General features: G+C 35.2%; 2 protein-coding genes across 2 annotated transcripts in view; one reads left to right on the plus strand and one right to left on the minus strand.

Annotated features, from left to right (window-relative positions):
- CCDC146 (coiled-coil domain containing 146) overlaps positions 1 to 15,189 on the minus strand; it is a 65,731-nt gene that overhangs the window by 41,429 nt on the left and 9,113 nt on the right. The window lies entirely within an intron of this gene.
- Positions 3,146 to 9,426, plus strand: FGL2 (fibrinogen like 2). The gene is made up of 2 exons (XM_008493011.2): positions 3,146 to 3,843; positions 6,496 to 9,426. The coding sequence occupies exons 1-2, from the start codon at positions 3,222 to 3,224 to the stop codon at positions 7,200 to 7,202; spliced, it is 1,329 nt and encodes a 442-aa protein (XP_008491233.1). The 5' UTR covers positions 3,146 to 3,221; the 3' UTR covers positions 7,203 to 9,426.

Below are 15,189 nucleotides of genomic sequence, written 5' to 3' on the forward strand. Positions count from 1 at the left end.
TAGAAAGCTCTGTATCTTCCATGAAAACCTTCATTGTGTCCCCAGTCTGGACACATGCCACACAGCTCAGGTTTTCTTGGTCTGGGGAGAAGGCAACACCATCTCCTGTTGACTTTTCATGGGTTCTGGTTACATCACAGGGGTGCAAGAAGTGCAAACGTGCTGAAACCCTGCTATGACTCCTGCATCTCTAACCATGCTGCTGGCTATCAGACCCCACAGAACCCAGTTCATTCTGTAAAAAAGGTAAGTTAGGGATATCTGCTGGTGTTTGGCTTCCCTGTTCCTGACACCTGCCAATTATCTAGGCAAAAGCTTGGACTCACAATAACGCACTAACGAAACTGAGGGTTTGTCAAGTTCAGTCAGTTGCTCAGAGCAGGTTTATAAACCAAGCTCACAGTTGTGCTAGAACAGTGCAGAAATCAGAAAAAAAAAATCTAAAAAAATAAGATTGGAAGGAACCTCTGGATGCCAGTTAACCCAGCCTCCTGCTCAATAGGGTTGGTTTTAAAGTTAGACCAGGTTACCCCAGGGCCCTGTCTGTGAGTGAATAAATATTGCACCAGTTATAAGAATGTCTCTGTATTCTGCTGATGTACCAACAGCCCTCTCTACTTCTTACCCAAAAGAAGATACTGTCTTGTCCTGAAGTGTATTGAGTGTAAACATTGACTACTTTCTCTCATTGACACACTTTTTCTAAGCCATCCAATTAAATACTGAAGAGTATTGTCTTTAGCCTTCAGGAAGCACAAAGAAGGCAAATAGAGATGTCAGAATAGATTATAATAATTAAGCCACTGTGCTTATGATTCTGATTCGTTTTAATAATCAAATTGAACTCATTAAATTATTTCAGACTGCTTTCCAGAACATGGCTTGAACAAGAAACATCCGCAGTCAGGTTCTTGCTTGCCTTTGACAATAGAGGGAGCCACAGCTGAGTAGCTCAGACCTAAACTCTGTTCTTGAAGTTTATATTTATATATGTGTATATGTATATATATATATTTATATTTATATATGACCAGTAAATATCACCATTACACTTTTCAGTCATCTACATCACTCATTTTGCAGTACACCTCAAATAGTCATACAGGATTACAGAAGATTAACACTTTCTAAAATTATCCAGAATTTCTTTCCTCAGCAGTATTTCAGGCTCCCACAGGTAGTTCAAAGTATTTTAAAAATAGAAGATAAAGATCAATTATTTAAGAATGTAAATATTTAGTTACAATGTAAATTGTAGATGTCACTACTTCAATGCAGTTCTGCATTCCATTTTGTAGACTGAGAAATATTAAAAATTCAGACAGGAGTAGGTACATTGCAGATATTTAGAGAAGGATATGCCTTGTTTAAGTAATAAGTCATTATTCAAGAGAAAGGCTATGATGGTAGAAGGTAAAGAAAAATCCAGTATGTTTTTTAAATTAATGTTGTCATTACAGGTAAAAAATAAGGTGGAATCCCTGCCAACATATTCTGGGAAGAGCTGAAGATTAATCCAGTTACTTTACATCCTCTTAGCCAAAACATATCACAGAACCACTGAGCTCTACAAGAAAAATCAAAATTATTACTGTGATAGTTGAATCTTAACACATCCCACCTCTGCCACCAAAACTTCTTCTATAAATGAACCCAGATGTGCTTCAGGCTTGCTCATATCAATAATTAGAAATACTTACACAAACCTGGATGTTCTGCAGTAACTCTGGAGATGCTGGCCATCAGCACAAAGAGACAGAAATCAGAAGGACAGGAAGATGTTGTAATTTTCTATATTGCCCCAAGTTAAATTAACATCCTAGTCTCAGCTTTGTTGGTTTCTATTTGACCTACATTCCATGATCTGCCAGAAAAAAAACCTTGCTCTGAAAAATCATGGGAAATGGTTCATGCTGCTTTCGATAAACTTTGAATAATCAGTACTAAGACAAGAACATTAAACCAAAATATATTATTGCCTTAACGTTGCAGCCGCTGGGTACTTCAGGGAACAGAATTAAAATCCTCAGTAGAATTTAATATCATGAGCTTTCATTTATTTTCTTTATTTTTAGGAAGATATGTCTGTAAGATTAAGATACCTCTTCAATCCACAGAAGGAAAAATAAATGCCTAAAAAGAGATAAGGAGCTAAGAGAAAATTACCTTTAACCAAACAGAATACCTTGATAGAAAATTCTCACTTGTGGTCATCAGTTGTTATTGAATCAGATCCTTTCACAGCTGAAAACTCTTAAAGTTGATACAAGACACAATAAAAAGAAAAGCAGGGATCAAATACAGAAAAGAATATCTCAAACTGATGGACCCATGGGAGCGCCCTCCTTAGATCCCTTGTTTTAGATTTAAAATTTGGGACATTTTTCAGAGTACCAAGCTTTGCTTTGCATTTTCTGGATAAAGCAACCTGACACTTAGGATCCCATGAACCGAAGGGAGGGTCTTAATTTCCCTTCTCTTTAATAAGAAAGGTTCAATAAAAGGTACTCAGAATCAGATAACAGTGATTTTTACATGTAAAATGAAATAATAAAATAAAATAATGAATATTCCAGGTATCTATTCTAAGCAGTGCAAGGCAAAATAGAAAGAAGAAAGTGCTGCTCATTCTCCTTACTTTATGACTCTATTCTGAAAAATGTTTGGAACAAAAACATGCTTTGGATAATAATTCTCATGAATACATCTATTCACTTGTAAAGAAGTTTTAGGAAGAAGGGGACCGAATATCAGTGAAGTTATTGTTGTGATAAACCTCAGACTGGGAAGGAGCTATTTTCACCTTTTCCACTTGCTGTGGTAAACCTATAGTCTGGTTTACAAAAGCAGTTTTTGAACTCCCAAATGTTAAGAAACAGATGTTAGGAGACTATTATAACACAGAACTAAGAGATTTTTTTTCCCATAAAAGAAAATTCCTGTAAAATAGGGGATGTAGTTAAACTGCAAAAGTTATCAGCACACATGCATTTCATCATTTTGCTTACATTCACTAGTTCTGAGTCAGGAATGCTCATCAAAATGTGCTATTCTTGCAAGCACTACCTACTTTGCTCTGCAATTAATCACTCGTGATGCAAGCAGTCCCACCCATTTCTGAGAACATTGCAGGCAGTCTGATAACTCACGGGCTTCAAGCTGCCTTTATAAACTTGTTCCACTTTTGCATACTTCCTCATACTGCTCGTTTCTCTGTGAAGATGAAGCTGCTTGTTTACTTAGTCTTGCTGAAGACAGCTCTCCTTTCTTTAACAAATGTCTTTGCAGCTGTTTCAGAAGATGAAAAGGATGCTACAGAAGGAAAAGTTGCTGAGACTTGTCCTATAAAGCTCAAAACTAATCAGAAATGTGATGAAGGAGAGGACTGTCCGTACCAGATAAATCTGCCTCCAATGACCATCCAGTTACCCAAAGAATTCAGACTGCTTGAGAAGACTCTCAAAGAAGTACAGACCCTTAAAGAAGTAGTAAACAAGCTGAAGAAATGCTGCCAAGATGGAAAGCTGCAGGCAGATGACAACCAAGAAAGAGATACCAGTAATGAATTCCTACTACCTAATGCAGAAACTCCAGCAGAAAACAGCAAAATCCAAGATAACAGAGTGAAGGAGCTGCAAAGCAAAGTTAACAGAATGGCAACCAGCTTAAAAAATGCAAAGAGCCAGATTCAGACACTGCAGGGTCGTTTAGAGAAGATGAGCCTCATAAATATGAACAATGTGGAACATTATGTTGACAGCAAAGTTGCTAATTTGACATTTGTGGTGAACAGCCTTGATAACAAATGTTCTTCTAAATGCCCGGCAATGCAACCAAAACCTGGTATGTAATCTGTTAATTCTTACTGCCTGCAGAAGCTTTCTGTGCATTGTACACATATTAGGTAAACACTTTTAAATATATCTTGAGCAAATAGCTGTGTTACTAACTCTTAAAAGTGTTTATTTATACTCCTGTAAAACATTTCAGCTGCCACTAGAGGGTTACTGAGAGTTGGAGGTGTCCTGTTGCACCTATTATTGGACTGTACTGTAGGATTTAAAACATGAATTTTCAAATTCCATTTTTTTGCAATTTAATTAGTAAAGGTGAAAAATAAGCTTTATTTTCCACCATTCTACCCTTCATTAAGGATATTAAACATCAGTGAACAGCTTCTTTTTTTTCTCCTTGGATGAGAAAGGGTAAATTTTCTCAAAGTATGCCTTAGAAAAGCAGCAGTTTTTTCGAAAGTGAAACAACAACGGCTCTGGAAAAGTCTGCATTATTAATTGTTAAACATCAATGAATCTACTAAATTTATTTTTTTTTTAAGATGGATAATATAATCTGTTTGTCATCCCAGTAAATATCTAAAGGGCTCAGCTAAAAAAAGGGTATTAACAGTACTTCTCAAGGGGGTAACATATGTACCATCATGTTAATACATGTTAATTAGAGCATGCATCTAATATATAAGAAATATAAAACAGAAAACAGATTTTATCAAACATTCTTTCTTTTACTTTTTAGCTGTCCTAATCGAAATCAAGAAACAGACCTAATAACTCCTTTCTAATGCTGGCTGTTAGTAAGGGAAGATAGAGGGATTTTTTGAAGTCACACAGCTTTTTTATCACATATAAGAATCTTTTAAAACAAGAAATATTCAGTAGATTGTCAGTGTTTTCTACCCCTTAAGCACCATACTTGTGAAGATAGGGCTCTCTAGATATAAAGCAGAGAAAGATCAGGCTGCATTACATTTTTAAGCCTCTGTTGCTTAACATTCAAGTGTAAAATAAAACTGTTCTGTCTACCTGTATTGAAAATGGACACACCTGAAGATGCTACAGTATATGCACAGCTGAAATTCTTAAAAGTGTGAAGAGAGCAAATGTATGATAATAAAGGTAATGCTATTACACTATCAGCTATCAGTTTAAATCAGATATCAATCAGAATAAATCAATTAACTTAGACAAAAAACATTCACAAAAAGAATGAGTGATATTTGGTGTATATTGATAATGGCAAATGAATCAAATTTAAATACCATACTTCATAACAGACTAAATTAATTGTAGATATTTCTCACACTTATGGAAGTGTTGGGTACTGTTCATAGCATATGATCACATAAATGTTCCTTGTACTTCACAGTAACTGATGCTAAACGTGTTTGTAGCAGCAATATCCTATGAAACTAGGAAGGAAACAGCTACAACTTATCCCTATACAGGCACTGTTCCTGCATCCACTGACAGAAATAGCAGAACTTTATTTAAACAGGAGTTCAATTTTATTATTAAAGCCTTTTATCTGAAATGTATAACATCTGTCAATATCTGCTCTAAAAATCAGTCCACAAAAAATCTTACACAAAACTCAGTGAAATAAATCAGAATCTATTGTGGATTTAGATTTGGCTTCTAAGCCTTTTATTCCTACACTTTGGTCTTTCACAGATGCCCAGTGTTCTGTAGTAGCAAACAAAGAGTCCTGAATCATATCACCTGCTGCAGAACCTGAGAACACTGAGAACACTCCTCCCTTGCAGTAGTGTAATTGTTTAAATTGTCTAGGAAAGAGATTCAATTCAAGCCTGCAAAGGAAGATGCCCAGAAATTAAAATCTTCAACAGGAATGAACATAATTGTTTTGACTCAGAACTTCTGTGAGTTCTCTGTATCACTTACTTAAGAACATAAAATTATAATAACATGTTGTTGAACACAGTGTCATTACTGGAAAACATTGTTAATCAAAACTGGATTTTCACTCTGCAGGAAAAGCCTGGGGGATATTTTTCATCCGAGGCAAATAAATCACCCGTCAGTAGGAAAAAGCTGTACTAATGGTAGATGCTAAAACATTTTCTTCTGACAAATCTAGCAACATAACATACACAGGAAAACACCGTCCCATTTCTAGGTTCATCTTTCCAGGAATCACAGTATTATGACAAATGAAACAATTTTATTACTTTTTTCCTGCTTCCTAAAGTACAGTAAACATTAACACATGAAACATTCCTAATAATGTTATGTTCTGTATCAGATTATGCCAACTGGACAATAGCCAGGTTAAAGTAAATCCCATACAGGATTTTTTAATTTTTCTGACATACTGCCAGATGAAGATAGAAATTATAGACAGGGTGTGATGGTTTAAATACCAAAAGCAGCAAGTGTGTAACCATGAAGCATTAGAAATATGGACTGAAAAAAATCAGGCTGAATTTACAGGAGATAATGAAAGGATAAAGAGGAAAGGAGAAAAGGCAAAGCATGCAATGAAAATGCCCCTGTATTAGGTGGCATCTATTATAGAGTCAACCTGATGGAAAATACCCTGTTTCTCCTAGAACTGAAATTTCTGTTACACTATTTCCTATATAGGAAATTTCTATATGCCACATCAGTCTGGGTAAAAATGTCATTAATTTTTAAGTTGAAATTAGATTTATTCTAACACTATGTACTCTCCCACCAGTTATACAAATAATGCAGAGGGACTGTGCTGATCACTACGCAGCAGGCAGAAGGAGTGATGGGATCTACAGGATTAGTCCTGACCCCAGAAATGACAGCTTTGAAGTTTACTGTGACATGCAGACACACGGAGGCGGCTGGACAGTGCTGCAGCGGCGTCAGGATGGCAGCACTGACTTCAACAGAACCTGGAACGAATACAAAAATGGCTTTGGGAACCTCAGCAGGGAGTTCTGGCTGGGGAATGACAAGATTCACCTCCTGACAAAGAGTCAGGAAATGCAATTGAGGATTGATCTGGAGGATTTCAATGGCATCAGGGAGTACGCAAGGTACGAACACTTCTACGTGGCCAACGAGTACCTCAAGTACCGCCTGAGCGTGCACGGCTACAGCGGCACGGCCGGAGACGCCCTTCACTACAGTCGCCACTACAACCATGACCAGAAGTTCTTCACAACTCCAGACAGGGACAATGACAGGTATCCCTCAGGAAACTGTGGGGCATACTACAGCTCTGGCTGGTGGTTTGATGCGTGCTTGTCTGCCAACCTCAACGGCAAGTACTACCACAAGAAATACAAAGGCGTGCGCAATGGCATTTTCTGGGGCACGTGGCATGGCATGTCTGATGAGATCCCCAGTGGGTACAGGCAAGCCTTTAAATCAGCAAAAATCATGATCAGACCCAAAAGTTTTGTGCGGTAATTCTATACCTTTCTCTTAAATAGCATGTGTTGGATTGCACTCAAAATCATACTTGCTCAGTATTATACTCAGAATTCAAGTATTCAGTAATGTTTGGCATAAAACAGTTCTAGACAAAACACGTATTTCCACATAAATTTTTAGAGACTGTATGACCTCTGTGATGTATTAAAACTAGCATGAATGTTTATGAATAGCTACTGCTAAAACTTAGCACAGTTTAAGTCTCGATATTGTTATGTAAATATTCTAAACATGGCTTTTGGTGCTTTTACTGGCTGTGATATACAAGATTCTGTGATTTAAAACTTTTAAGTGGTCTTCTACAAATTGTGTCTGGATGAACACCTACATTTTAACCTGAAAATAACTTAGAGATATAAGTTATAATATATTAATTTCTTAACACTTAAAATGAAAATGAGTCTACTACAAATTATTATTTTTAAGTGACTGGGGAAAGAGAAGCCCACATGGTTTGCCTAAAGACACACAAAAAACCTTGATGAGAACTTAGAAAATGAAGCTGGTTCCTCACATCTTAACCCCTTTATCAAAGATTTTTCAAAGTAGCTTGTGAAAGAATTGAATAAAAGCACGTGGAAATAATGTAGTAAGCATGTAAGGAAAGAGTCTTTCTTGCACATCTTGGTTCCTCCTTTGAAGGTCAAGGTCCTGTTTGTCATTTGTGGAAGAAAGGAGACCTTTTGTAGCTTAGGAAGAAGAACACATCAATAAGAATTTATGTATTTTCATGAATGCCTTTAAACAGAGAGTTTCCAGTGCCATTTTGCTTCCCTAGAACCTTTTAGGTAAGTCAAATGCTACAGGATGACTCTTGTAGAGGTTCAGTCTCTCATTTAAGCACTTAAGCACTTTCAGTACCATTAGCCCCTAAAATTATAAGAAAGATTATTAATATTTTCTAAGATACAAAAGATTGTGTTCTCCCCATTTTCTGAGTACCCCTTTTGTAGCCACAGAAATGTGAATAACCCAATGCCAGTTATAAAGACAATATATCAAACACTTTTTTCTTTTAAAATACAACAAATGAAACAATCACATTTTCAAATACTTCAGGAAGTGCAAATTAGAGATAGATACTATTATTGAAGTTCATGGTGTAGATAGTGAGCACAAACCTGGCTGTATGTGTTTGTTGCCCACTCTAGAAGGACTATCTTTGTAATTACAGTGACTAACATTCTGAGCAGAAAGGCAATTTATCTTATCAAGAGGCTATTTTGCTATATTGCTTACACCAATCTTGAGATGCAGATAAACTCTAGTAAGACTGTATTTCTTTAGGAGTCTAATTGTGGTCTTTGCAGTGATTACTTAAATATACGAAGTGTACACCTGACCTTACATTTTACAAATATAACTGGTTTTTAAGATGATAGCAAGAACTATTATGGTTACAAGTTATGCAAATGAGCAACAGTGTCAATTGCTAAATTGTAAAATAATAATATATGTATTTTAAGGAAGTAAATACTTTGAAAGATATTTCAGTGAGTGATTTGGTTTATTGTGTTTCAATATTAAAAATTATTGGAAAATTTTAATTGCAAGATGTATTATCTTTGGTTGAGACATGTTTTGAAGCTATAGAGTATTTATTTTGGGATTAAAAAAAGGATTGTCTAAGTAAAACAAAAAAAAGTAACATGAAGTATTGGTTAGAAGAACAAATATCTAATTGTATATGGTTATATTTAATCATTTTGCATGAAATGCACATTTTGCTCCTATTCTTTATATGGCAACTATCTAAGTATGACTTACAGTATCTACCAGCTTCTACTTGAAAATGTCTTTTTCCTGCTAAGTTTTTAGAAGAGAAACTGTCCTTTTTTTAACCTGTTTTAAAGGAAACTTTGTGAAGCACAGAAATTTTAAAAGAATAAGAAATTTGACAAATGAAAGCTACAAAAGCTTTGTCTTAAAAAAGAAAAAAAAAATTAAGTGTAATGTTGCTACATAAATCTGAATATTGCCTGCCAGGAACTGTTGTAGCTGAATCTCCATCAATGTGCACAAGTTACACAAAGCGTAATTCCACCTACTTGCTGCAAGCATCTTCCCTGTTTTTCCTTGGTGTAATAAATTTAAGTCACACTGTTAAAGCTGTACTACTGTCATAGATGTTTATGGAGACTATAAAAAATATTGTTAATTGCATTACTGATTTTCTGTAAAAATAAAGCAATAAGAAAGCACAGATAACTTTAGATGAACAACAAAGACAACTGTGTTATTTCTCAATAGTTTTTATATTTGTCAATAATTTTTGCTAGTTACAATAGTTCTTAAGGGAACTTTTTTATCACACTTCAACTGCCAGATAACACCACGGGCTGAAACCTCAGGCATCTTTTTTAAGACATTCTTATTTTGGAAGAGAAAAAAGTAATTACACAGTCAAGAGTTTACACAACCAGTATCTTTAACATGAAAGTGGAGAAGCAAAGTCATTTGTTTTTTATCTAACACACAACCTTTCAGATCACATGCAAGTTTTATCAAAGCATGTGAATAGAAATAATACCCAAAATTAAAACATACAATTTTATTATAGAAAAGAAAAGCACATAATCTCTGCTTAAGGCCCAATTATTTAAAACATGTATTTCAATTTAAGGAAAGCATCTAGCACTGATCGTGCTATGAAAACTCTTCTTATTCTATCTTGCTAATATTTAAATTGTAATTTTTAGTGAAGGAAATTACTAACAGGACGTTTGCTAGCAAAATTCCTATGGGTTGTTTCCAAAAGAGAAAGGCATAAACCCATCTGTTCAATGTGATCAGCCAAGCAAACTGTAATGTCTTGGCTGTCTGTGCATTGCTTAAACAACAACAGAAAAAACAACCAACCAAATGAAAAAAACTACCACAGAACAGAGAGTAAATTAAAATCAGGTCTGAAGAGGTGGTTTTAATTTTTTTCTTCCTTATTTAATTTTAATTTAATTTAATGCAAATATCTGTTTCTTTAGTGGTGTTTTTTTTGGAAATGCTGCTCCTCAGTGAGTGAGCTGAGAACAGGTAGTTTGACAATTTGGTGGGAAATAAATTTGCATTTTTTTACTTATTTTTAATGGAAATTAAGATAGTTCTCAACCCATACCTAGAACACTGTGTTTATAGCTTCAAACAAAATCATAAAAACCAAAAAAAGGGTGCCAAATTTACTTCTATAGCTTATAATTTCCATGTCATAGAGAAATCCAAACATGAATGATGTGACCTTAATTTTTAAAGAGAAAAGACATAGCTCTGTTTCAGGAGGTAAAAGAAAAAAAATGTGGTATATATGGGGCTTCAAAGCAAAATGGCCAAGCAACACCAGCCACAGGCCCTGCTGAACACCTACATCCCACTTACTGATCTCTTGCATTCACAGCTTTAATGAAACTTTGGAACATAAGGAAGTAACATGTTTGACTTTTAAAGTCACATGAATCTCAGAAATTGTTGAGAAAAGACTAAAATGCTAGAAGATGCTGGGGTTGAAGGTTATTTCTTCTGCTACAGCTTTAGGGAGCTGTGGTTCCTCTGTGTGGTGTGAAATTTGCGCTTAACTTTACAAGAGCAAAGAAGAACCAAGACATCATAAATGCTTTCACGTGTGCATTTTAGAAATTAGCAGAAATAGCATCTGGTTGGTGCTAATATGAACACAGGAACACATCCTGGCCTTGTTTCCTCATGCTGTCACCTGCTAGAAGTAAAGAGAATTTCTTAATAGCAAGAGCACACTAAGCTGGCTCTGATCCAATTCCTGCTGTTTAAAGGCATCTGTAAAATCACCCCACTTCTCTCCAGCTTTTTATAGCAGTCACCACCAATCAGAACAACCAACTTACCAATCCTAACCAACAACCAGTTTCAGGCCCACTGCAAACACTTGCTGCAAGCTATTGTAGAAAACCCCAGACTCCTAACTTGCAGATGCATGACCATCCCTAGCTGTCTCCCTGAGTGACCATATCAACAAAGTTAAAAAGGTTTATTTAATTAGCAGATTCCTGTGGATGGAGGTGGAGGTAACATCTGTCTTTACTGCCTGTGCCAGCATATTTATACAACTTTTCTGTTGTGCCAAGAACCCTTGGAGCATGCAATACAGAGTGTGCCAGGATCAGCTTAAGTGAAAATGTTGCTTGCATTCAACATCTGTGTTAAGATTTTAAAATCTTTAATAGAGTGCATACATGTTTGGAAACTGAAACAAATCATCCACTGCTATGGTTACCATGCAAAAATATGCTGAAGATCGTATTTTATTAGAGGAGAAAGCACACTACAGTATCTGCAGGTGAAAAGAAATGCAATGGGAGCTCATATTAAAAAAACAATAAATCTATCTCAGTCCACAAAGGTAGCTTTTCTAGGAAATTTTTCATTTAAAGTTGCATAGACTTTTTTTTTTTCTTTTTTTTTTTAATTAAGTAAAGCTGGTTATACCAACCATTTGACCTAAGTCAAGAGAGTGTTTAAAAAACCCCAACTTCTTAACTAAAGAAATTGGAAAAGGCTGTATTTTCTAGAGTGGCATTCTTAGATGTTGAAGCAATATATGAAGTACTGATACTTGGTATTTATATTTGAAAGCTGTAGATAACCTTTATGAGACTTTCTCTTCTTTATTGCAGCATAGATGCCAAAAAAAGAGAAAAATGGAAAGTATCTTTCCCCCTTTAAACCACATTCAAACACCAAAGATAAGCATCAATTTATGACTTCAAAGCTCTTCCAGCTAGCATACCCACAGGAATCAGCATCAGGTCCTCACAAGTCTCTGTCACTCTACTTTTGATTTTTTGTTAACCATGGAGATTTTGCTCTGTGTTTCCAGCACAACCATGATTTTTCTAAACATCTTTACTAGTAGTTCAACCACTTTGGGAAATCGGGAGTTAGAAGTTCATTAATCTCAGGAAGTCTCCATGTTTCAAAACAGTCTTGAAAAATATTCATGAAAGGCTCTTACTGCTTCTTGATGGATGGTGGCATTAGGATGCTTGGACAGCAGCAAATAGAAAATTAGCATGATAGTGACAATTTCCATCAGAAAAAAGAAGCACAACAGAAAAAACTCAGTGCTGGTATCAGATGGAGGCACCATCTATTTTCTCTTTATAGGATACAGAATGACACAGTCTCTCTTAGACCGGTCAGAGAAATCTCCCGAAGGACTTTATTCTTCTGCAGATTCAGATTTAGCACATGAGCAGATAACATCCAGAAGCAGAAAGGGATTATTGCTGTACTTTCCAAACAGGGAGCCCACTCGCTGTATCTGGTAAATAGTAAAGCACTTTTCATTCACAAATACACTCTTACAGAATTTATAGTTCCCTTACAGCATGCACTACAGAGACATGCAAAATAAATGTTGCAGAAACATTTTTCTGGTATTGTTTTAAAAACAGATGTATACATTTGAGTGAACTGTCCTTCTAACCTGAGAACATCCCAACAAAAGGAAGAGAAAGAAACAGCATGGCATGAAAAAGTTTAGACACCACTCTTGAGAAAAGCCAAATAAGACCTGATAATATAATACTAACTGGCAAAGACCTGAAACTGGGAGAAGTTACCCTCCTACCAATTGATTTATCTTTTTTTTTATTTTATTTTTTTCCTGAAAAAGAGGAACTTGTACCTAATTTATAAATAAGCAGAATTAAAAGATTCTATGCTCCACAATTGAATTCTTCTTCTAATGGAAAAAACTTGAAGAATACTAGGTTTTGGATAGCCTCCTGAATCAAAAAAGATGAACCAGTAGATTTTGTGAGCAATTCATCAATTTTATTAAATGTTTGAGAGTTTGCACAGATGAAGTGGATGGAAAGTTTTTTATGGATTGCAGCTGTCAAGGATTTACTATCAGATTAGAAATATGAGCCTATACTCTATATATAAAGTGAGGCTCTTTTTTGTGTCTGGATTTAATTTGGGTAGCAAAGTAAAAGAGGAGCAACAGAAAAGGATTTGAAGCTTGTAACAAACTATTACAAATGAAACTATTTACAAACAAAACATCAACAGCATCATTTTAACAACTGATGTTCCATTTATTTATGTTCCCATTAAAATGGAAAAGCCTGGATCAGGTGGAGGGAAGAAAATAAAAACTTGATTGTCCAGAGGGAAAAAAATGCTATCATAAGGTGCAGGGAAGGACAAAAATTATGAAGAGTAGAATTATGGAGTGTGTGGGAGGCAGTCACTGTTTTATTTTCATTCTGTCTAATCTTGTAATTTTGGTATTTAATCCACTGTCCTGTCTTATTCTGCTGCTTCTTCTATTCAGATGGAAACTTCAATATGTCCTTCGATGCTTTAGCACTAGTAATAGTTTTTTAACAAGAATGATATAAGGATAAAAGGAGAACTAAAATGTATTATATTACCATCTCTTGCAAAAAATAATAAATTTGCATGAAAAGGATGAGTATAAATTCAGACCATTTTGCTGAAGATAGCTACCAGTAAAATATTAATTTTATAAAATTAAGAGCTATTGAAATTTAGGCAATATATATGACAAAATTCAATAATTCTTTTGCTGCCTTTTAGAATTCAAATTATGTATAAACACTGTCTATAAAGCAACAGATTTAAAATTAAAACAGCATAATTTATTGCATCCTAATGTAGCATTTATCCAAGTAATATAACTATTTCACCATACAGGCACTAGACTAGTTTTCCATGCAAGTTGACACAGATTGATCCGTTTCTATCAGTGCACAATAGAAGAAAATTGGATATAAGAAAAGATTCAGAAGCAAAAAAATTGAAGTAAAAGTGTTAGAGGAAAGCAAAGGATATAGCAACAAAGGTTTAAAGAAGTGAAAAGTCCATTTTGTGAATATATGACAACTTTCTCACTAACAGTAGTGGAAGTACAGGGTGAGGCTGATGTCAGCTTGGTTATAAATAAGAACACTTGGTGAAGAGAGGCAAATCACAAGGCACTGAGTGCCTTTTGTTCAAACCTCTGTTCAGTTTTTAATATTTTTACCTAACCCACAAGTTACTGAGCATTACTGAAAATTAAGGAGAGTGTGCATGTTTGACCTCTTCCTGTTTATATGTTTGACTGTCTGCTATTTACATGAGAAAAACAAGACTGGATCTACTGGGAGGATGCTAGAAGGAAAATACCTTTTCTCAAATAAATCTTACAACACCTAAAGGATCTCCCTTCTGATATGTATCTGCTAACATGAGGCAGAACTGACTAGCCAGTCAGACAGCCAGAGGTAATTATACAGTTCTGCTTCCATGGCAAAAGTTCTGAAAGCTGTTCCAAGAAACTGAAGCCAGTGCCAATGCAACAAGTAATATATTTATCTCTGAATTGTGTATAAAGTTCAGCAAAGGAAAAAAATGTGCCAGTGGAAGAGAAGAAATTCAAATAAGTTACGAGAAACCAAATTGATCCATAAAGCACAACTATGAAGTGCTAAAAGTATTGCAAGAATAAATGAGCCATAGTTTCCATTAAAAAATTGACAAAATGACTGAAGGGCATCCTTACAAAATTTTATGTAAATTACACTTTGGTTTCCCACTGCGTTTTTTTCCCAAGCTAGGAACAACTTCTAGTATTAAGGTTACCCTATACTTCCATTAATGGTTTACAATGTTGCCAGAGTTAAACAATTTGGCCTTAAATTTAACACACAAAATAACCACTTCGGAAAGGGGTTTTTTAGGGGGGTAGGGAGGAGGGGAAATCAGCCATGTGAACCTACCGTTTTCTAGAATAAGGCTAAAAATATAGGCTTACCTCATGATTAGAAATCAGTAAAACAAAGAATACATGTAGAATAACCTCTAGAATGTTACACCATTCATTTTTGGTTTATTTTACGTGGGGACTGGTGAGGGGTGAAAATAGCTGTTATTAGGTATATGCTTCTTATTGGCATATAAAAAATTCCACCACAACTGAAAATCC

The sequence above is a fragment of the Calypte anna genome, chromosome 1 (assembly GCF_003957555.1).
Source record: "Calypte anna isolate BGI_N300 chromosome 1, bCalAnn1_v1.p, whole genome shotgun sequence".
Classification (NCBI taxonomy): Eukaryota; Metazoa; Chordata; class Aves; order Apodiformes; family Trochilidae; genus Calypte; species Calypte anna.

Coding starts and splice junctions, on each gene's coding strand:
- FGL2 (XM_008493011.2), top strand. CDS start 3,222: ATGAAGCTGCTTGTTTACTTAGTCTTGCTGAAGACAGCTCTCCTTTCT. Junction 3,844..6,495: donor GGCAATGCAACCAAAACCTG/GTATGTAATCTG, acceptor CTCTCCCACCAG/TTATACAAATAATGCAGAGG.